This window comes from Rattus norvegicus, chromosome 20, assembly GCF_036323735.1.
Source record: "Rattus norvegicus strain BN/NHsdMcwi chromosome 20, GRCr8, whole genome shotgun sequence".
Taxonomy (NCBI): Eukaryota; Metazoa; Chordata; class Mammalia; order Rodentia; family Muridae; genus Rattus; species Rattus norvegicus.
This window is the reverse complement of record NC_086038.1, coordinates 5,225,532-5,248,780: the sequence shown is the minus strand read 5'-3', so window position 1 is coordinate 5,248,780 and position 23,249 is coordinate 5,225,532. Positions and strand designations below refer to the sequence as shown.

The 23,249-nt window shown below is 54.6% G+C and overlaps 1 protein-coding gene across 3 annotated transcripts; it reads left to right on the top strand.

Moving 5' to 3' along the window:
• Positions 1-1,487: 1,487 nt before the first annotated feature.
• On the top strand, positions 1,488-23,075 carry Ip6k3 (inositol hexakisphosphate kinase 3). Of its 3 annotated transcripts, none has more exons than XM_063279603.1 (6): positions 1,488-1,671; positions 10,193-10,539; positions 16,409-16,607; positions 17,551-17,726; positions 19,079-19,254; positions 20,092-23,075. In XM_063279603.1, the coding sequence occupies exons 2-6, from the start codon at positions 10,341-10,343 to the stop codon at positions 20,254-20,256; spliced, it is 915 nt and encodes a 304-aa protein (XP_063135673.1). In that variant the 5' UTR covers positions 1,488-1,671; positions 10,193-10,340; the 3' UTR covers positions 20,257-23,075. The 3 variants fall into 3 exon arrangements, 2 of the variants coding, with proteins under 2 accessions (XP_063135673.1, XP_008771000.1); XR_005497460.2 differs by lacking the exon at positions 20,092-23,075 and adding an exon at positions 18,724-18,881 and having other exon boundaries at positions 1,491-1,671; positions 17,551-17,769; positions 19,070-19,188; XM_008772778.4 differs by having other exon boundaries at positions 1,499-1,671; positions 21,704-23,075.
• The last annotated feature ends 174 nt before the right edge of the window (positions 23,076-23,249 follow it).

Genomic DNA, 23,249 nt, shown 5'->3' with positions numbered 1-23,249 from the left:
ATCCCACATTCAACCTGGGTTCACTGATGGGCGGCACAGGGGAGCGTTTGTGGTGGGGCCCGCTCTGTGTCCTGTCCAGTGTGGGGAAGGCCACAGTAGGGGACCTGTGTAGAGATGGGAAGGGAGTCCTGTGTGAAAGTTCCCTCAGCCGCCCCAGCTCCTCTGCCCACTTGTGCCTTCGGTGCCATTCGTCGGAGTCAGATGATTCTCTTGCCAGCCAGGCCAAGAGGGGTACAGGTTGAGCAACCTGTAGATAGAAGCAAAGACAGACCCGGGGCCATCTGCCCTTACTTCACACCATCTCGCCCTGGCCAGATGCTCACTAGACCTCACCAACCTTCCCCGGCTTATCTTCCCTCCCACCATCCCCCTGGCAGCGCTCGAAGGCCCCCTGGGAGGATAACACCCTTGGCCCCTGTCTTGGATCCACCTTCCCCAGTGTGCTCCCTTCAGAGCACAGCCAACCTGTAACCCGAGGCTGACTTCCCGGTGTACTGTGTTCTAGTTCCTTCTTGATTCCTCCGAGAAGCTCCAGGCTTGGGCTCCTGTCCAGTTCCCATCACTCCTGGTCCTCTTGGCTTCCCTCTGCCGACCACTGCGCCCTGTCTAGGCCTTCAGTCTTCTCCCAGCTGCCGCCATTTTCTTCCCTCCTTTTCCTGTTGCTTCTTTCCTCCTTCTGGGGTCAGGTGGTCACTTCCTAGGTCTGATCTTAGCTCCCTCCGTTTGCCTGAGCCTCCCTCTGTTCTGACAGGGAGAGTCTGGTACCATGGGTCCTCCAACAGCGGTTTATCAGCAAGCACTTGCTGACTGGCTGAGGGATGGCCTTACTCTGGGCCTGAGCTCCTCAGAGCACGCACAGCTTGTGGTAATCCACCTGAGGTGGCTGGGAGTGGGTTGGCACTCGGGGGTGGGGGGGTGTCAAGTGGAAGAGAGGACATGGTCTAGCCCAGCCTCATCCTTCCTTCTGAACAGGGATAGAAAAGAAAACAGAGAACGCTGGGGGCTGGGATCAGTAGGTCTGCAAGTGCTTAGTAGGGCTGCAAGCTCTCTGTGCGTGAGACTCTGAGTTCTACCCCAGCATCAAATAAATGAAGGACACAGGACACGTGAGAGGGCTCCTCGGGTAAGGGCACGTGTCACCAGGCCTGACTCTCAATCCCGGAGACCCACATGGGGAAGAGAACACATGCCTACAAGTTGTAACACACACACACACACACACACACACACACACACAGAGATTTTCTAAATAACTAATCAGAGACTCTATAGCGAGCGATTAGCACCTAGAGTTCAGAACCAGTCACACTTCAAAATAGCCGAGCTGAATTCTCTGCCTTACCTCCTCCTCACCAAACTTTCCCCCTCTTCTTAGTCCCTGCCCCCCTCCTCTTCTTTCCTTTCTCTTCTTCCCCCTCCCTCCCAGACCCCTGGCCCTGCTCCAGAGCCATGGACACCAGCTGACAGCTGGGTATCCCAGCCCCAGAGGATCAGGTGGCTTCCCTTGCCCCGGCCACTGACAGCCTAGTTCTGGACAGGAAGCGACACCCGGGGCCTCAGCAGAGAGCACTGAGCTAGGCCAGGCCTTTTCCCGTGCTTGCAGACTGAGGAGGGCACTGAGAGACAAGAGCCCCTGCTGCGTACTCCCGACACCCCCAGAAGGAGGCTCTGGTGAGTGCAGTCTTCGTGGAGGATGGGGAAGAACCATCTTGCTGAGCCCTTGATGGTGCCAGGGTGAGGGACAGAGGGTGTCTTAGGCCAGTTCCCATTATAGGGGAAGCCTCCGTACAGGCTGGTTGAGATGAGGGGATATAGACCTGTTGGAGGTGTGTGTGTCGTGGAATTTGCCTCTGTGTGTGTGTGTGTGTGTGTGTGTGTGTGTGTGTGTGTGTGTGTGTGTATGGTGTGCATGCTTGTGTGGGCTGAGGTGGGAGAGGCTGGGATGGGCAGCAATTTAGAGATGTGGGCATATGTCCATCTCCCATTTCTTCCAGCCCCCTTAGCATGATCTTCCCTCCCTCTTCCGGCGTACCACTAATGTGCTCCCCACATGTGGGCAAGCCAGGTCTGCAGCAGCGGCTGTGGGTTACGGGTAAAGGACTGGAGCCAGCCACTTTCCTTCAGACTAGGTTAAACCTTCCCATAGGCAGGCATCCAGGGGAAGTCCTTCACCCTTCTGAGCCAGGGATCAGCATGTCCTGTCCCATCAGCCCCACCCTTCTTCCTGGATGAGACCACGGGGTTGGGTGACATCAGTTCCCGTGGGCAGTGTCTTAGGGCAGGCCTGGGTGCAGGGACCTCTGAGAAACATTCATGGGAGACATGAACCACGGCTAATGACCTCTCCTGCCCTACACGGTGGCAGAATCTTGGAGACCCCACCCCTGCAGGGTCTCCAGGGACCCCAAGACCTGAATCTGAGCCGTGCCTATGATCTCAGGGTCATACATGGAGTTATGGGCGGGAGACCCAGCCCCACCCCTTTGAAAGAGGGTCTCGAGGAGCCCAGGCTGGCCTCGAATTCTACAGTTCATGCCTCCGTTTCTCAGGCTCCAGCATGCGTGTGTACCGCCTGCCTAGCTTAGCCACAGTGTTTGAGCTCATGAAAGACCCTATGGGAAAACTGAGAGCATGGTGCCAGCACGCTTGTGTGGCCCGTACCGGGCTCTCGTGTACTTGTTCTGCGCCTTGACACACTTCCTTCAGAAACTACACGTAGGAGGAATCTGAAGTCGTTCATGAGCAGCCCGGACCTCTTCCCTTCACTGCACACCTCACCAGGTTCTGACAGAACCCCAGGCTCATGACCGTGTCCTTCTGACGCGAGCCACATCTGCGCCTGGCTCAGGCTATTTGATTCAAGAGCCAACCCCACCTTTAAGATTCCCCCTCGGTCTCCAAAGGGCCCGCTTGCACCCTCTGATTCTCTACCGCTCACCCGTTGAGCTGAGGGTACTTACTGTTGGCCCACAGGGCAGAAAGGACGTGGCTGGGGCAGATCTTTCTTGGTACAGATGGGGAGTCTGAGGCTGGAGTGCCTCTTATGGGGGGGGGGTTCCCTGAATCTAGGCCCACCATGCTCTATCAGGAACCCAAGAAACCCTCCTCTGCCCCCGGTGCACTCTGGCTATGGTATCCTCTTTCCTCTTCTTGGCTGCACTCTGCACAGGCACTCAACTAAATCCTGTCAGGCAGAAATCCTTATGGTTGCCGTCTTGTTCACTATCAGCTGCGGGGAACGGCAATAAACTTTATGAAGATCAGTTGTTACGGGAGGAAACCTGCAGGCTGCTAAGGGAGGTGGGAGCGTGAGGCGTACATCTGCGTGGGCATTCCGTTGGCCTGCATTGCCCGATGGCATTCTGCTCCGTGTGGTCCCGGGACACCTGCCTGTGTGGGCAGCCATTTCTCAGCCTCCGTCGGCCCCTGTCCCTGCTGAAGCAGCCCTAAGAGGAGACGGAACCCAGTCTGGATGACTTCAGAGCTTTATAAAGACGTTGCTGATGGGGCAAGAGAACTTCAGCTATGGGCTCTGCACTTAGGAACGGGTCTGGACAAACTCGGGGTGTTCTGAGTATGCCCGCTGCTTGTTAGGTGTGGAGGGGCTGCTGGCTTCAGTCTTCAGACAGTGTTAATCTCTCCTGGATATTCCTGGCATCCACACGTGTACTGCTGCCCTCTGCCGGGGAAGGGTATGCTGGCACATCTCCCTGAGAGAGTCACTCCAGAAATGGGCAGTGCAGGGGGCTCTGGTGGGAAGGAGCACAAGAACACCAAGTATGCACACACACACACATACACACACACACACACACACACACACACACACACACACACACACACACACTGCCTAGTTCTTGTACTCTCACCTTTAAAACCGTTGCTGGAGACTGGGAAGTGTGGCTCGACTGACGGAGAGCTTGTCTGACATTCACGAAGCCTAGGGTCCTGTCCCCTGCCTGTTACCACCTACGCCCTTTTAAATGGCTCCGGGTCCTCTCATCTCTAACAGATCGAAAAGATTCTCCCTCAGGCATCACAAGGACATTGAACCGTGCTTGTCCCGAAAGCGGGGAAAATGAAAAGAGATCAGGAAGATCGTGGGTTCAAAACCAGCCTGACCCAGAGACCCTGCCTCAAAACTGAAACCAGGGGTTGGGGATTTAGCTCAGTGGTAGAGCGCTTGCCTAGCAAGCGCAAGGCCCTGGGTTCGGTCCCCAGCTCCAAAAAAAAAAAAAAAAAAAAAAACTGAAACCAGACAAACCCAACGATAGCAGAAAGGGAGTCCGTTGCTGTCTCATAACTAGCACTATGCTAGTGACTAGCAAACCCATGTCTCCAGCACACAGACCTCTTGTCCAAGGTCAGGAACCAATCCTGTCATGCAAAGAAAGGCACCAGGCATGGGGAAGGGACTGCAGCCTGTGGAGAGCCTACCCCAGAGGTCTTAGAACAGTGTCCAAGGTCCTGGGTGTGGCTTGGAGGCCATGGGGCAGCACAGCCTGCTGGGAAGGGAGCCAGCAAGAGACAGTGTCCCAGCCTCGCTTCTGCAGAGCAGCCCTTCTGGGGTGCTTGCCTCCAACAGTCAGCCTTCCCCATGCTCCCCCCTGCCTTGGCAGCAAGCTCAGAACATCGCGTTGTGAGCTGCTGGGTACATTTGTCAGTGGCTGAAGGGCTCCCGAACTAATAATCACGGTATTAAAATTGTATTTGGTTCTCAAGCTGAAGGAATGTTGGGAGATTTTAAACATTAAGAGGAGAAGAAGGGGAAATCCCCTCTCAAAGGAAGAAATGGGTATGTAAATAAGTTTCTGGGCTGAGGGGTGTGGAGCATGGCCCCAAGAGCCTGGAAATCGTGCCTTCCTGGGAAATAGATGTTCTCTGAAGACACATATATCAGCCACAGCCAGGAAGGTGATGTGTGCCGTCCCCGAGAGCTCACTCCATATTGATCCCACCTAGCCAGAGAGCCAAGCAGGAGAGGCGGGCCTGGGGCTCCTGGGTTGTTCTAGAATGGACTTCCAGACGCCATTAACTCCTTCTGGAAACGTAAACCTCAGCTTTGCGGCCTGGATGGGCCCAGATAATGCACGGCCCTCGGCCTCGTGGGGAACTCTGAAAGTCCCCTGCCCATTACCACCTAAGCGGTTTTAAATGGGTTTCGGGTCCTCTCATCTCTAATAGATTAAAAAGATTCTCCCTCAGGCATCACAAGCACATTGAATGGTACTTGTCCCCGATCGCCGGCTCAGAGAGGCCTGTGAAATGTACCTGAGAGCTCTGGAGACGAGAGGGCAGACCATAAACCACTCGGCTTTTGAATTGTGTGGCCTGCTGTGCCTTGCCGCAGTCTCTTTCTTAATAATGTCCTTCCCAGAATGCCCTTCCCCCGAACACCTGAGGTTTTTCAGGATCTGTTCTCTCTGAAGGCTTCTGTACCTCTGTAATTTGAGAGGGGACTGTCCCTTCCCAGGCTGCACTGAGGCCCAGCGAGCTTCTGTGTGTGTGTGTGTGTGTGTGTGTGTGTGTGTGTGTGTGTGTGTGTGTGTTACCTTTCCACCTTATTTTTTTCTTATTTGGAATGTGTGTACCTTGTGTGTGCATATGTATACTGTTGTGTGGGTCCCTGGTGCCTGCAGAGTTCAGAAAAGATCACCCGAGCCTCAGAACCAGAGTTATAGATCGTTGGGCACCACCGTGTAGGTGGCCGAACCCCGGTCCTCTACAAGAGCAGCAGGAGTTTCTAACCACTGAACTATCCTTCCAGCTCCCACTTCTTCCTTTTGAGACAGGGTCTCTCTACAGCCCCGGCTGGCCTAGAACTCAGTCTGTAGGATAGTCTGGCCTTGAACTCAGAGATGCACTGCCTCTATCTCCTTGTTGGGGACTAAAGATGTGCGTGACCGTGGCTAGCAGCTTCTTTCTCTTTTTTTGAGACAAGATCTCCCTCAGATATCCAGTTTGGCTAAGCCCCAGGATCTCCCACTCCCCGCCCCCCGCCTCCCGAGGCTGGGGTTTACAGGGCTGTTATCACTGTAGCATGTCTGTTCTTCCCTTGGGTGCCGAGATCTAAAGTCAGATGCTCAAGCTTCTGAAGCAGGCACTTCACTAACTGAGCCCACCTCTCCCCCATCCCCCATCCCCTTCCCCTCCCCACTTCCCCCTCCCCTCCCGCTCTCCCACTCCCCAGCTTCAAAGGCTGGGCTCTTACCCCCCTCTAGTCACCCATGTCTCCCCTTTCCTGCCCCATCTTCTGCTTCCCTTTACATACAGGCCCTGAGCAGGTCTTCTCCAAGCTCTCCAAGGCTAAGCCATCTTCCCCCCCTGCTCCTGGTCACTTCTTAGGGCACCTCAGCCTCAGCCCAAGGAAGACCCCCCCAGCCCTTCCATAAGGACCCTCATTACTAACTGCACAGATAAGTCGGATTCGCTGTGATATCCCGGTGTGTGCAGGTGGAGGGCCGGATTCACTCCCACCCTTCCCAGTCCCAGCCGTGGCTTCTGTACTTTCCAGTCAGTTTTCTTCTTTTCGGTTTCCATGTCTATTTATGGTGCTGGGACTTGAACCTATCATTCCTGGGCTATACCCCCCTCCTCTCTCCCAGAGGACCCACTTTTCAGCATAGTTTCCCCCTTACCAGTAAGCCTACAGTGCTCATTAGACTATTAGTATCTGTTGATTGAGAAAAAAGGAGGTAACAAAAACCTCTAGGAATCCCATAAATGCCTTTGAATGAGTTTGCCCCTACAATGCTCAGCCATGCTTGGGAAATGGCCGGGTTCCCCTCCTTTTAGAACAGGGAGTGTCCCCCAACCCAACCGAGCCAGGCCGGCTGCCACTCAGGCCTCATAAACCTTCAGGGAAAGGTCTGTTCTGATGTGGCCAGCTCATGGCCTTACTCACTACCGGCCCCACAGCCACACCCCAGAGGCCCAAGTTAGCCCCAGAGGCTGCTGGAGTGAGGCCCAGTGCTACTGCATTGAGGACATGACCCGGCCACAGGGAAGGAGGGAGCAGGGATGGGGGGGGCTCCTGTCCACTTCTTGGGGGAAGGGGCAGCTCTTGGCTGAACCCCTTCTTGCTGAGGGGCATTTCCACAACTCCTAGGGGCTTGAAGAAGAGGTGTGGGCTAGAGAAACACTCTTTCCAAAGCAGCTTAGGTCTCCTGTGAATGTATCAGAATGGGGGTGTCCCCTCAGGCAGGCACCTCACTTGCCTTTCTAGAACCACAGCTGACCAGTCATCCGGAGAGTCACTCACGCACCGATGCCCACGTTGGGGTGGGGGGGTCTTGCGTATGTGCACTCTCCCCTGAACCTGTGACAAGGCCACCACAGTGGACAGAAAAACAAACTTCTGTGACCAGCTCAGCCTCACCCTCAGTTGAGCTGGCGTTGGGGGAGGGCAGCTTGTGCTCCTGACAGATCTGAGGCTCCTGACTCACAGGAAGAGTAGGGACTGTGGGCCTGAATGCAAGGCCCAGGCAGCTAGGGCTGTTGATCTGGGACTTCTGGGAGAATGGAAGCCAAGGCTACCTTCACCTCAGATAGACACACAGAGTTGCATGCCACATACAAAGGGAGTGAAAGGAAAACACCTCAGGCTCCCCAGGAACCCAAGGTCAGTGCAGAAAGCCACAGTTCCATCCCTGAGTCCATTCTGCATCTGACCTCCTCTCCCCGCCCCCTCCCCCCGCCCAACCCCCATTCTCCCCATCTGCCTCAGAACTGCAGACTGTGCAACCCAGGGACAGAAAGACCCTCAGAGGCCACCCGACCTAGAACTTAAGGCCTGCGAGGGCAGGTGCCTCAGTTTACCCAGCCGTCAAGCCCGGTGGTTTTTTTTTTTTTTTTTTTTTTGGTTCTTTTTTTTTCGGAGCTGGGGACCGAACCCAGGGCCTTGGGCTTCCTAGGCAAGCGCTCTACCACTGAGCTAAATCCCCAACCCCAAGCCCGGTATTCTTAAGGAAAGGCACTGCATCGCTGCCCTCAGGCCCAGATTCAGGGCTGGAGCTCTGCTCCGAAGTGCAGGGACCACTCTTGGAAAAGACTCCCAGAGTACGTGTAGCCAGGCCTCAGCGCCTGACCTCTGAGAGGACAGGAAAGGAGGACCAGGCTCCAGCTATCAGCAGGGAGGAAAGAATCACTCCTGACAGGTACACACTCCTCGGACGGTGCAGGCGGCCTAGCCAGGAAGCTCTCCATAGCCCCTGCCTGTTCTCTGGTGACCAATGGCCCTCCCCTCTTTCCAAGCCCCCCTGCCCCCTACCAGGACAGACATATTCACTCAGTGAGGTGCAGGGACCGTCTAGGATTGGTGGACAGTAAACTTGTCCCAGAACTACCTGTGTCTCACAGGTAGGTGACTCTGACCAAGTCCCAGTCTCTCTTTGGGGCTGTTTCCTGACTTTTAAGGTGAATAACAGACACCTGACGGTAACGATCAGGGAGCTGCTGAATACAGACTAACCTAACAGGCCTAGGTTCAAGTCCCCGTCCTTCTCATACCAGCTGGCCTACACAGGAAGCCCTCTTGACCCTCTCTATTCTGTTTCCTCAGCCTGGAAAGTGGGCTGACAGCCCCAGTGACCTCATAAGGTAGGGCTTAAACTGTCTACCTAAAGCCTCCAAAATGTTATGTGACATACAGCTACGTGTGGAATGAGGCGGTGCGTGTTGGCAGGCTCGAACTGATACCTGAGAGCCACGCCTGGCAAGTGTGGGGCTGGCCCCAGGGAGACCAGTGTGAGGCAGGAGCCTAGCCTCCTTCCGGGAGTGGCTATAAATGAACTCTACACATCAGTCATTCCTCTAGTTACCACAAGTGCCACTGGGGACAGAGTGAACCTCCAACGGGCTGGCTTGCAGGTTATGGGGCTGAACTACCTTGGGCCATGTGGTCTGGGTTCCATTTCCTTATCTGTCCACACATATTCCCAGATTCTCAAGGATCTCGAAAGCCGCCCTGCCCCTGCCCGTCCCCCAGGCCCCACCCACACCCCCTCATACAAACCAGTGGCCTCTCTCCACCTCAGGATACAGGTTCAGAAAAGGCCCTCTGGGTTTCCTGGCCCAGCCTCTCATTTCAGGCTTTTGCCCTTCCCTCCCCCAATACCTCACGGGCCACCCCAGTATCCTCAGCAAATGGGCAGGTGCCAGGGCCTGTGTCCCTTCCCTCTCTAACGGGTACACTCAGTGGCCTGAAGGACATAGGCTGGTTTGGGGACCCTGTGTGAGGACAAGCCTTGGACTTTCTATACTGTGGCACGCTGGCAGTCCAGGCAGATGGTAGAGCCTCTGTAAGCCTAGGTCCCAGACAAAGTGATAGGCACTGCTGTGTGTAGAGCCAGCCAGCCATGCCCGGGGCCTGCAGTGAAGGTCACTTAGAGGGTTAATGATGCCCAGAGCTGCCCAGTCACGTGGTGGCCAGGAGTCCAGCAGAGGGAGAGGTATTAATAACTTGTGGTGGGGGCCCTGCTGTGGGGACGTCCTCTCAGATGGGACAAACGCTCGGCAGAAGAGCCTCCCTCACCGACTCCTTGACATTCTTCCGAGAGAGTCCGAATGACTTCAGGAACTGGTTTTCCAGAGTTGCAGGGTTTGGTCAGGCAAGCCCATCTTAGGGAGCTCAGAGGAGGCGGTGGTGATGCTGGGCTCAGGGGACTTTCTGGACCCTTATCTTAAGTCTGTGCCTGACTCTACATCCTGGTCTACTGCATAGAGAAACTGAGGCCCAGGCAGCCTGAGTAACCTGCCCAAGGTCACACAGCAGCCGCCTATGATAGTCATAAAAATATCACAAATTACTGGAACACAGCTGTGCTCTACAGAAAGAAAAAAACCCTGTCAGACGGCTCTGCTTGCTTCTCCCTGGTTAGAGATAGATGTTTCCAGAAGGAGAAAGAGACAGCACAGGCAGGAGAAGTCAGGACTAGACCCCATGCTCTTGTTTGAGGGTTTAAAACGTTTTAATACGTAAATCCAAAAGACAAAAGACGCAAGGCGTTATTTAGAGTCTCTCCTCGCCCTTGAGTCATGGGAGCAGACCATGGCCAGTTACTCACTTCGGAAGCAAAACGCACCTGTTACCGTCTCGTTTTAGAGCCCACGGGGAACACACCCAGCCCGTACCCAGCCTGCAGCCTTCTTCATATAATTTCTCTTTTCCTTTGCTTTTGTTTTTGTTCTCCAGAGAAGTTGGCTGCCAGCAATCACTTGTGTTGGGACAGTTGTGAAGGCCAAAAGAGAGAGAGAGAGATAGAGAGAGAGCCAGAGACCACGGACAGCCCACCTGGTGGTGGACGCCAGCTTCTCCCCTCTTGCCTTCCTCGGGAGGTGACATGGTGGTGCGGCACGGCTCGGACAAGGGGAAGGCCGGGGTAGGCGTGCCGTTGGAGCCCTTCCTGCACCAGGTCGGGGGCCACCTGAGCGTGCTGCGGTACGACGCCTACACGGTATGCAAGCCCCTTATCTTTCAGGAACAGAAGTTCTACGAGTCCCTGCCACTGGCCATGAGACGCTTCACTCCGCAGTATAAAGGTGAGCGTGGGCGGAGCGGGCTCAGCTGCACTCGTGGCTGCTGGCGCTGGGCATGGGGTGTCAGGGCTGTGTGGAGATAGTATCACTGTGCTGGTACATCTCCGAGTCTCTCCAGGCTTCCCGGTCACGAGCGTTAATGGCTTTGGAGATAGGTCAAGACACTCAGCGTCAAAGAATTGGCGATGGCGTCAAGGGACGCCTAGTCCTACAGGGTCCCAATGGGATGGTTATTCTACTCTGTGCTTTGGGGGAATTATGGGTGTGGCTGCGGCTAACTATGGGACCAAGTGAGGCTTCCTGAGCCTCCGTCTGGAGACCCAGGACAGACAGGACATGGGGAATCTGGGACAGGACTCCATTAGGAGTCCAGAATACCCACTCCGTACAGGAAGGGGAAAAAGGCCAGGCTGCCCTTAGGTCTGTGCATCTGGGAAGGCTATAAGGCGATTGGTGTGTGTTCTGGAGCCCAGGACAAAGGGGCAGCGGCGGGAAGAGAGCTCAGTTAGAAGGGCTGAGCCTCTTGGCTTTCTTATCTGATAACCCCTGTCCAGATCTGAGGTAAGAGTCTGGGGTTGGTACATGAGATCCTACAGAGTTGACAGCCTGGTGCCAGCCCAGAGCTGAGTGGCCTCCCAGAGGTCAGGTCCTCTGTAAAGAACCTTAGTTTCTCATGGCTGAGGGCTGCCGCCCTCTGCTAAAGGGTCTGCAGGGACAGCAATTATGACACTCAAGTAAGCCCATCAGAAACCCACTGTGGGGAGCTAGGGATATGCCTTGGTCCTCAGGAGAGTGCCTGCCTAGCATTCATGAAGCAGGGCACTCTGGTTTCCATCCCTAGTCCGTGTCCGCAACACACTTTCTCACGAGGTAGAGGCAGGAGGACCGGAAGTTCAAGGTCGCCCTTGGCTATGTGGCAAAGGGAAGGCCAAATGCGTCTGAGCTGGTGTTTCTGAGCGTGAGTTTCATCGGAGCTCCTGGGCTCCATTCTGGACCTGTCAATCCCCACCCAGGGTCATGAGCCAGGCTCAGGCTCCACATCCATCATGGACGTGAACGAGGGCTGCTAGGCATGGCCACACCCTGGCGTGGATGTGACTACTGGGCCTCTAGATGGCCTAGGAGGCAGGAGAGCTTGACCACCTGTGTGGCTCCACTCTTACACGCCCCGGCCTTCCCACACAGTCTTCCGAAGTCACAGGCCAGGGCTGCCTGGCTGGTCATTGTTTATCTTGTCAGAGCACAAGATAACGTCTGTCCCTCCATAACTGAACTCAGCATAGCAAGGGTGGCAGGTCCTTCCGTGAGGCTGGGTCTGGCTGGCAGCATTTCACACAGAGCTTTAGACCTGAAAAAGACCGTGGGGTTCTGTGCCAGGCAAAGGGGAGAGGCTGTTTGGGTCTTTAGGAGACCCTCATGTCACCCAGACTCTATGTCCTGTCTACACAGACCTACTGTCTGCTGAGGATGGCAGGACACCCACAGGCACTGGACACCTCTCCAGACAGACCCCTGCTTCCTAGGGATGCCTCTTTGGGGTCCTTTAACTCCACTTATAGACGCTCCCTTCTTAGAAAAGGCTTCCAGCCACAAATAATTATTGTAAGCTAAAAATATCATAAATTTAAAAGTGCATTTAATAGACAGAGTCTACCTCATGCCCTAGCTTAGCCCGCGGTACGCCATGAAATCGCTGGTGTGGGGGTGGGGGTGACAGCCTCTGCCTGGTGTCCCGAGAGGCCTGCATCACTGGTCCAGGGAAAGATCGAAACTGGAAAATCAAAGGATGTTTTCTCCTGGATACATCTCACGCCTACGCCCACGGAGCAGCAAAGTCGTAGGTCAGACCCTCCTGCGCTGAGGGATGCCGCCTGCACCTCAAGCCGAAGGCCGTAGCTAAGTGGACGGTCCACACCACGGCGTCTAGCTCAGCCTTGCCTCTAGGATGTCTCACGAACGAACGGTGTTTCTAAACACGGCAGGGAGCAGCTGGGGCCAGGAACCTCCTGACTCCCTGGGATAATGGACGGCTGGCCTGACGGGGCTTGGTGGCACCCCAAAGCCAGGTTTTGATAAGGCAGAGCTGGAGCGTGATCCAGGCAGTGTGAGGAGACCCTAGAGAAGGCCCAGAACCCAGCAGGGCACTCCCACTTGTTCTTGGGTACTCAGAGTAGAACTGGGGACCAGTAATGGGGGTGGCTGGTTTTAACCAATAAGAAGGTGTAGTGGTTTAGTCCCTTGTGCTTGCTCTGGGCCACACCCCAGTTTACATAAACCTCCTAACTCCTTGGCACCCTCCTAAGCCCAGAGACACGGTTGGTCGAGGAAAGCCAGCTTGCCTGAGGCTGCATACGAGAGAGGCGGGCCCGGGATGTGAAGCCCTGATGTGTATCTTGGCCCCAGTCACCCACTCCACTGAGATACCTGGAGTGTCCATTTCAGGGTCCATCTAGCCCCAGGAGGGAGGAGACAGACTCTCTCAGAGCACTCAGGCAAAAAACAAAAACCAAAAATCCCATCATGTCAGCTTTCTTCCTCTGTGTAAAAATAAGCTTCCTCAGAGAGGTGAGGCCATTTCCGAAGTGGCTACTACATGCCCCAGAGCCCATCCCAATGCCTTCCCCCGACAAAGACATCAGGGAGAATTTGGGCTAGGGTGGCATTCTGAAGGAGAGTGCTGGGTACGTGCAGCTTGCTCTAGACCTTAGCTGGATTCCTAGTATGGCCATCCTGAGGCCGGGCCCCTTGCTTCTCCATCAGCCTTGGGTGAATGAGGACAGGAACCCGGGCTCATTTGGTGGAGGGTTTGGCCAGATTCGTATTACAGATGGCGGTGGCGAATGTTCTCACAAGCTTAAAATAAACACATGGTACGATTTCTGCCAAGGCTCAGGAAGCTCTTTGGTCAAACCAAAATTACTGAGATGCCCCGGGCATGCCAGTCATAGCAGTAAGCACTCTGTCTGCCTGGCTGGCACACTCTCGGGCTGAGATGTGTAGGACAGGTTGTGGCAAGCCCTGAGGCTCCCAGTAGGGCCTCAGCAACAGACCTCAGGCCTCTAGGTCTCAGACCCATAGACACAATGGCTCCTGATCGTATAGCATACATAACCCAAGCACCAGAAAGTCTGCCTTCTCCCGGGTCAAGGGCAGGCAGTCAGCACAGTTCACAGGGGAGATCTCAATGGGCCAGCTCCGGGGAAGGGCTGTGCTGAGCCTCTGAGAGAGGTCACGGGAGCTAGGAGACAGCTGGATGGTGAGCCTACCAGAGGCAGAGAGACAGCCACAGGGACACTGAGCTGGAAGCTCTGGCTATATGAGGAATGGAGATGGCTTTTGGGTTCTATTAGTTGTGGGTTTTCTCCACCTCCCCTCGCTGGCCTTTACGTGGGCACTCAGACAGGAACGGAGCCTGGAGCGGTGGGGAAGGTCACATTTCTTGTCTCTCCAGGGAGGCCTCCTGGGCACAAGCTGCCAAGAACTGTGTTTGCTGGCAGCCATGTCACCGTAGGCCCTCGAGTAGAAAAGGCCGTGGGCCGCCAGATGGGAATGTGAACTTTAAAAGACCCTAAAAGACATTGCCTTTGGCTGGTGGAACTTCCTGGCCCTGCTAAGCAGCTAGAAGGGCACAAACTCCCTCCAGGACAGGCGCGGGGGTAGCTAGGGCTCCCCCTTTGTCATAGAGGACTCATGTTAGAGCCGGAAGGTCCTCCTCCCTTGAACAAGCACCTCGGGGCCCAAGGACTCAGGGCTGGGAATGCAAAGACTATATGCCCTGGCCTTCTGAGAGACGGTGCTCTCCTAAGGGCTTCACCCAGGACTTCTGTGTCCCCTCCACAGGACAGAACGGCCAGAACCTGTTTCTGGGAACACAGCAGGAGTGTCCTGCGTGCATACGTGGGTAAACAAGGCCTGATTGTGTCAGACTGTCCCCTGGAGTCCTGGGAAATGTGTTATGGCGTGCCCTTTCCTTAGCGGCCGTGTGCTCGGTGGCTCCATCGAAGGCTGGATATGTGACCTTGGCTCAGACACCACCATCTAGGAGTAATGAGGAAATGTCCCTAGCTGGTCACCCCAAGGCACAGAATGATCATGCTTGACCCGTGGTGTGGTTCAGGATGAACGCTGGTGTCAGATAAACGCAGACACTAACAGCATTATTTATTACTGCTGTGGTAGCTTCAGGATGGGGCGGAGGGAGCCCACTCTTCAGGAGTCTGAGAGAACTCAATGTCCCTCCCCGGCTGCGGAATTAGGCCACCAGGAATCTGAAATGACAGAACTTGTTCCAGGACTCCACTGGGCTAGGTATAGCCGACTCTGGAGAGCCACCTTGGGAAGAGAGGGTCCGGGATGACAGCCCCCAGGGGGTGAGCAGGGATTCAGGCAGGAAAATCTGCAGAGTAGCTGCTCCTACTGGGGAGGTAACCAAGGAGCCTGGGAAGAAAACCAGCATAGAGCACATCAAACACCCCACCCCACCTCCTCTCCGGTAGGAAACAAACCGTGTTCAGGAGAGTTTTTGTAAGGGACTCTTGGCAGAAGTCCATGCAGGCTGGAGTGTGCGCTGGAAACTGTAACTGCTCGGAGCATGCAGGGCAGGAGGGAGGAAGAGACCCCGCTGGGATGCAACCGACCCACAGCAACAGGGCAGGGGCACAGACAGCTGAGTAAGTTCCTTCCCTTACCCTCCCACCTCCATGAGGGTCTCGCTGGCCAGAGCCACTGGGAAGCAGGCAGAGCGCAGGAAGGCATGGTGGCAGTGCATGCGGCCAGCTCCTCAGCACCAGGCAGAAGCTGAGAAGAGGGTGAAGCCGGGAAGGGAGGAGGACAGGACCGCCACATGCCCTGTTCTCAAACAGTACAAGGCTGTCTGTGAGGTGGCAGGGCAAGGCCAGGCACCGCAGAGAGGGACGCCGGGCTCCTGCACTCTGACAAGGACTCCATGAGGTGACCACGCTAAGTGCCCCTCATACGTAGCTTCCTGTCCCACCAAAGTATCCGAAAATAACAAAAGCAGGTTAGGTGAGCTCAGGGGAGGTCATTGTCAGGTACCACGAGGTAGGGAAACCTTGAAGGCTCTAGGATCTCAACCTTCCAGATGCTGCGCCCCTTTAATATACCCCATGCTGGGGTGACCCCCCAAACCATGAAGTTATTTCGTTGCCACTTCATAGCTACTGTTATGAATCATAGCAGTATCTGATATGCAGGATATCTGATTTGTGACGCCCCCCAAGGGGTCACAACCCGTAGGTTGAGAACCGCTGCTCTAGAATTCTCCCTAAGAACCACACACATCTCAAATCTCCATATGCTAAAATACACAGCCAGCGGTGATGGCCGGGTCGCAGTGGGAAAGGCAGAAAGACTGTGTGATGTAGGGCAGAAGCCTGAGTCCAGCAGCTGCCTCATGAAGGCTTGCTAGAAGAAGCTGGCTGGCTGAAGGCAAATGAGAGGATAGAGATGTCTGAGGAGGCAGAGAGGAATGGCCAGGCTTCCCTTAGGTGGCGCCCCCTGGAGGCAGGGAGGTGGGGAGGCGCTCTGAGGTATCCCAGGTTGTCCAGGGATAGATTGTTGTTGGCCCTGGTATGACCGGGAAGGCATGAGTGACCGCAATGGTGGTAGTCTTAATTCTAGAACAATGTAGAAAGAGTAAGAAGTCGGGTGAGGTCACCCCAAGGCTACTTTCTGCAAGCTCCAGGGTAGGCACTGGGGACACATTCAGGACCAGGGTCAATCTTGGCTCTTCCTTGAAGGAGGAGCAAGGGAGAGAAGGAAGCTGCCCAGGGTCACCAAACTCAACAGTTATGACCCCTGACCTATGACCCATTGACCCAGTGTGCTCTCCCCTCCCTCCTGTGTCCTGCAGGTACCATCACGGTGCATCTCCGGAGAGACAGCAGAGGCCATCTCGGCCTGGTTGCCAACCCGTTGAAGGAGAACCTGGAGCCTTTCCAGGTCTCCCCAGAGTCCAGAGCGGTAGCTCTCTGGCAGACACTTCAGCAGACCACCAGCAGTGAGGGCAGCCCCTGCCCCCTTGCCCAGATGGCTCACTCACTGAAGGAGAGGTGAGGCTCATGGGGGGGGGATGGGACAGAAAGCTGGGGGACTGTCCCTCAGCACGCACTACACTGTGCCCAAGGCCAACCACTCCATGTAGTGTTAGAGTCTAGAAACTGAGAAATTCAGATAAAGAACTGTGGCAAAGAAAGGGCTGGATCGACTCCTCTGTCCCTTCCTGGGGGAGGATGGAGTTGGAGCTAACACACAGGCAGGGCGTGTGCTCCAGAGCAGATCTCTGGTACCTGCTTGTTTAATTAAATACCTGCTTCACTGAGACCATGCAGGTCTCTGGGGAAGAGCATGCAGACAGAAACCTTGGAATAGTTTACTGAGAGGAAGTGTGCCTAATTTCTCATGGAAGTCAACTTTTAGCAGATCGTGAGGCAGAGTCTGGGAGAGTGAGTCCCAGGAGACAAAACAGCCCCAGGGGCCTAAGGACCTTAGAGAGATCTTGGGGAGCCTCTGATACTGTCCGCTGACCTTTCTCAGAGTCCCTGGGGGCAGGAGCTGATACAGTAACAATGTTGCTCTTCCCCAAGGAGTCTCAGATCTAATTAAGCTCTTGGCTCAGCAGCAGGGCGGTCCCTTCACAGCTGGGGCCAAGATTCAGAGCACACTTTGTAAGGCACTGGTGAGGTCTCAAGGACATATCACACGCCAGGGCCTGAATCCAGACCCCAGACCCTTGAGGTTCCAGGTGGGGCTCCCTTTATCATCTTGGTAGCAAGAGTGGATCTGAATCACTCCAGCCCTTGGGGGTAGCACATCTAAGAAAAGCCCTGAAAGGACCTGGACCTGGCGTGATCTGGTGTCAGGACCCTGTGGTGTCCCTAGTGACTTGGTGAGAGACCTGTGCAGTGGTCCGGGTGGCTTTTGTCAGCCACAGCTATCCTTCTTACCTCTGGCCACTGCTGCCGAGCTGTCTTCAAACATTTCTCTCCTCTACAGTGCAGCCAAGGCGCTCCTGAGGTCCGACTGCCACCTCAGTACCCAGGCCTCCCCGCTGGTGGAAAGTGCAGTTGGGAGCCAGATAGAGAGAAAGGGCTTTAACCCGTGGGGCCTGCACTGTCACCAAGCCCACCTGAGTCGCCTGTGCTCCCAGTACCCGGAGGACAAGCGGCACCGTATCCTTACCACCCGAGGACCTGCACACAACCCCTAGGGCAGGTGTGAGCAGAGGAGGACAGAGGGAGAAATAGATGGGCGCACACACACACACAGAGACACACAGACACACATGAATGCACACACACAGGCATGCACACACACACAGGCATACACACACATACATATATAGGCACACACACACAGGTATACACACACATGCATGCACATACACACAGGCATACACATACATGCACACATATCCACACACACACATGCACACATGTACACACAGGCATACACACACATGCATAGGCACATACATGCACATGCAAACACTCAAGGAGACAGATGGGGAGAAAGAAACAGATTCAGGGGCGTTCTGAAGATTTGAACCCACAAGACCAGGGTCCCAAAGAAATCAGATTCCCTTCAAAAGAAAACTCCGAGAGGGAGGGAGGCAGAGAGACAGAGAGAGAGAGAGACAGAGAGAGAGAGAGAGAGAGAGAGAGAGAGAGAGAGAATTCGAGAGCAGGGACATCCCACTAGTGGCTGAGCTGGCCCCTGGCATGTCTGTCTCTGGTACTTCAACAGTGTAGGAGAGATGGGGCTGGGTTACTCAGGGACAGAGAAGAGAATCCCTTGCTAGGACTAGGTGGGGACAGAAGCACGCCTCTCTGTGCCCCATTCCATTGCAACATCTCTTCCCTTCAGGTCTTTGCCTGCAGCCCATGGGCTGTGGAGAAACCCTCAGGGGAGGCAGACCTTCCCTACATCAAAATGCCCCACACCCCACATCCCTCCCCACACCCCCACTCTCCCCTATCCTCACCCCCCACCAGGTAGCTTAGGCCGGTCTATCCTCTGACTACTTACTGAAAAAACAAAACAAAACAAAAAAACCTGGTGGCTGCTCTTGCAGTATTTACTATGACACATCTGCCGCCCTAATCCCTGAGAAGCTTTTGAAGGATAATTACTCCGCTGAAATTAATATTCCTGCAACTTTTCTCCAAGGCGAGCACCAGCCCCTTGTCCCAGAAGGCACAGGCCCATTCAGCGTCTGGAGGTCTCAGCCCTGTGATTTTCCTGCCGTAAAATGTAAATTGGGCATGGCCTGCCAGGAATTTCATGCCTGCGTTTAAATTTCAACCTCAGAGCAAAATGGAAAGAAGGTATCTCATAAACTCCCCCTAAATAAATGGACTTATTAAAGCAGATGCCGGAGAATATCTTGCATTCCTAATAGCCAGGCTCAGGGGTAAGGGGGGGGGGGAGGAAGCAGGAGGGAAGAATGGGCGTGGACCGGCTCCAGCAGCCTGGGCTGCCTTCCCTGATGACCTCAGAGCCCCCCTTGACTCAGCCCGCCCAGGGTTCTTGCTGTTGGAAAACGTGGTGTCCCAGTACAAGCAGCCCTGCATCTTGGATCTAAAGATGGGGACCCGGCAGCACGGGGACGACGCGTCGGAGGAGAAAAAGGCCCGTCACATGAAGAAGTGTGCGCAGAGTACTTCAGCCTGCCTGGGCGTGCGAATCTGTGGCATGCAGGTAGGTGCGGAGGGCTGGCTGCAGGGGTCAGAGGCTGGCATCTCGCCCTGGCAGGTCTGGGTACCTGCTACCTCTACTCCCCCTCCCCCCAACCCCCTTCAGAGCTCATATGGTAAGGAAGTAACAGAGAAGGTTGAAGGATGCTTTTCAAGCAAGGAAATATGTATTCTGGTCTGAGATGCTAGGCAGTGCTGGTCAGTGGTGCTTTGTTTTAGGGTGGGATTTGAGCATCTCAGGTTGACTTCAAACTCCTTATGTGGCCAAAGCGGACCTTGGACTCCTGATCTTCTGCTCCCACCTCCCGAGGCTTGAGGTCCCCCGTGTCGATGTTACTCTTGCTGCATTCTGTGGTGCTGGGATGGACCCCAGAGCCTTGGCAGAGGAGGCAAGCATGCTTACCACTGAGCTGCAGCCCCGACCCACACACTGGTCTTTACCATTTGGGGCAGTTAAAACTTTGCACAGTAGTCCTGAGACTCCTCCCCTCGCTGGGCGGGACTTTTAATGACAGTGCCAGGCAGGGGTTGGAGAAGAGCTGAGAAGACACATCTGATAGTTTACTTATGCCACGTGCATGACAGGGCTCAGCCCCGTCCCCTTCAGAGGTGGTGCAGCAACCTGTTCTTTGGAACTCCCGTTAGCTGTTCTCTCTTCTACAATCAGCCTTTCTGCTTCTTTTTGCTGCATGGCCGGGTTAACCAATGGGAAGGTCAGAAGCCACTGAACCCAGTCACAGGGGTGGCTTCTTCCCTTACTGCCTGGCTCCCACACCTCCCTACATAATTTAACGTTTATGTATTTATTTTATATATGTGGGTGCGCTGTCACTGTCCTCAGACACGCCAGAAGAGGGCGCCGGATCCTATTCCAGATGGCTGTGAGCCACCATGTGGTTGCTGGGATTTGAACTCAGGACTTCTGGAGGAGCAATCGGTGCTCTTAACCGCTGAACCATCTCTCCTGCCCCCTACCCTTGTTCTTATAAGACAGGCTGGACTGTAGGGAAACCGGCAGGACTCCAGCCCACCCCACCTCCCAACAGCCTGACTGCTCCATACAAAACCGGGCTCTGCTTTGCCCGTAAACGTTATGACTTTCCTTAATTGAAACTGCCACCCCTCGAAGCTGAGAGTCGAGTCCATAAATTCATCGCGCAGATGTCCCTGGGAAGACTCGGAATGCAACCCTCAAGAGAACAGAATGGGGATGATTTGTGGAGTGAAAGGAATCTCTCTGTGGACCTGCAGCCTTCTGCAAGTGATCTGATTTATCTGAAAAGTGATGCCTTTCGTGCGTTTGCAGAGGCTAATTTAGCAGCCCATCTTCAGCCTATCATAGCTTTCTGATTAAAAACAAAGCAAAACACATTATGTAACACGAAGGCAAGACAGGCTTCCAAAGAGGACTAGCCAGTTACAGGCAGCCCTGTGCATGGGTGCCAAGTCCCCCTGTGGCTCTTGCAGCAGCAGGCTGTGACTTCGTCTCTGCTGCCCCGAGCTGTCTGGACTGGATATGACCACCATGGTGTCCTCATCAGCATCCTTCTTCTGCCTGCTCCCTTCAAATGCCAGGGCAAGGGCAGGAAATAAAGACACTGAAGAAAAGGACCATTTGCTGGACAGGGAGGCTGAGGGCCTCTCTGCTTCCCAGGCTGCTGCCTGCAGGCCCTACCTAGGTCCAAGCTAGCCTTCTGTTCATTTGACCTGGGAACAATTCACCTTGACCGTCTGGAAGAGCTATCCCCGAATGCTTGAACTCCGTGAGAAAGGACTCGGCAACTTTGTGGAAGGAGAACTTAATCGACCTGGCTCTCCAAGTCCGTCGGCCTGATTTCAGATTCCTGCTGCAGGCTTTCAAGCTTGGGTTTTGCTAATATCTGAACCGAAGACGGCCAGAAGCCAAGATTTGAATCACGACTTGGAAGTTGATGGCGGAAATTCACGGGAGAGGAGATCCAGACCTCAGAGTGGTGCGCTGAGGGTCACCTCTGCGGGTGAAGGATCTCTGGGACTAGACCTGTGAAGAAAAGACTTTAAAATATACACTCCAGATGGGAGCACAATAGAGACTGTCTCCTGCGCATCTCAACCGCTGTTTCCCAAATAGCCTAGAAATCACCGCATAGGTTATGGGAGCTGGTTATGCTGCTCCTATAGAAAAGGCAGGCTTGGTTTGGTTTGAGAGAGGGTCTCTCTCACATAGCACAGGTTGGCCTTGAACTCACCCTGTAGCTGAGGATGACCTTGAACTTGTGATTCCCCTGCCTCTGCCTTTCACGGAGCCCAAGTTATACAGTACTAAGGATTGCACACAGAGATTTGATCTTGCTAGACAAGCGCTCTGCCAACTGAGCCATGTCCCCAGCCCCCACCGCGCTTTTCTCTTTTTTTTTTTTTTTAAGTTTACAATCCTTCATATATTTTTCCCCCTCTCTCTCTTCCAACCTAAGGTTTATCAAACCGATAAGAAGAGTTTTCTCTGCAAAGATAAGTACTATGGAAGGAAGCTCTCCGTGGAGGGATTCAGGCAAGCCCTTTCTCAGTTCCTCCATGATGGAATCCGCCTCCGCACCGAGCTCTTGGAGCCCATCCTGCGTAGGCTGCAGGCGCTGCTCACTGTCATCAGGAGCCAGAGTTCTTACCGCTTCTACTCCAGCTCCCTCCTCATAATCTATGACGGGGAGCCTCCCCAGACGGCTCCCGCTCCCCAGACCACCCAAGGCAGCACTTCCGGTAGCACTTCCGGTGACCCCGCCAAAGTCGATGTCCGGATGATTGACTTCGCTCACACGACATACAAGGGCTCCTGGAACGAGCGCACCACTTACGAGGGACCAGATCCTGGCTATATCTTCGGCCTGGAAAACCTCATCGGGATTCTGCGGGATATCCAAGAGGGAGAGTGAAGCTTCTCGGAACTTTCTGGGATTTTTCTGGGCTGCAGAATTTTGCAAAGGGACCCAAGCTAGGGTAGTCTAGAGTCCCCCGTAGGTGTCTCTGTAATAACCAGAAGCCAGGCGTTGTTGACAATTGCTACAGAAATCTGCTCTGCAGTCAGCCACCCCCCACCGGGCAGCTCGCAGCTCCTCTTGGAGCAGCTGGTGAAAGGCACCATCGTCAAGTGCACAGGAGGGTGTAGCCTGGGTCAGAGGCCCACGCTGTGGTGCTGCAGGGTGCCTGCATTCCAGACCACTTCTATGTTGTCAGGCCGCAGTCCTCAACCCCCACAACCCCCACGCGGGAGAAAACCCTGGAAGAAGCCTTGAAGAGTATTCTGCTTGCGAGGATCAGCCCCTCCCCAGGCAGAGCTATGCCGCCTACCTCCTTTGATGAGTCATAGGTGGGACAGGCACGAGTGATCCCAAGTTAAATGTGAGAGGAAGGGTCTCTGCAGACTTCTGGGGGCGGGGGGGAGGGGGTGGAACTAGCAAGCCTTCCACACTCGTGGCCACATGATGTCCCTGACCTGGAAACGCAGCTCCCAGTGGCAGCAGAGTGCACCCACAGAGAAGCCAATTGCTTTCGGTCCTATTCCCCATTTCTATTTATTTATTATTGTGGGTGCGTGCGTGGGTGGGTGGGTGGGTCAGGGTTGGAAGCAGAGAACCTAGAAGACCAGGAACCCCCTGATGATGTTTACAAGCATGGTGGACACAAGTGAATAGGAAACCAGAGCGAACGGGTCTAATGAATTCCTTCTTCTGCAGCATTGAAACTTGTTACAATGCCCTGGAGCCCGGTGCTGCGCTATGCTCCCCAATTAGGGAAATAAATTTGTTAATAAAATTGCTGAGGTCACCAGTGATTACTGGTACGCCTTAATATCCTTTCTGTTTGTTTATTCTGAGCAGCGTGCTGCCCGGTGCAGCCAATTTATGAGAAACTGGTGTGTTCAGTAAGAACAGCTCGCCAGTTCCCTCCCATGTTCCCTCAGGAAACCTGGTAGCGATGGGCCTGAGAAAATATTTGCAGGGGGGTGCACAGCTGGTGATACAT

Bases quoted from the DNA above. Each gene is read 5' to 3' on its own strand.
- Ip6k3 (XM_008772778.4), top strand. From the start codon at position 10,341: ATGGTGGTGCGGCACGGCTCGGACAAGGGGAAGGCCGGGGTAGGCGTG. The intron at 10,540-16,408 runs GTGAGCGTGGGC...TGTGTCCTGCAG, and splicing joins CTTCACTCCGCAGTATAAAG to GTACCATCACGGTGCATCTC. The intron at 19,255-21,703 runs GTAGGTGCGGAG...TTCCAACCTAAG, and splicing joins TGCGAATCTGTGGCATGCAG to GTTTATCAAACCGATAAGAA.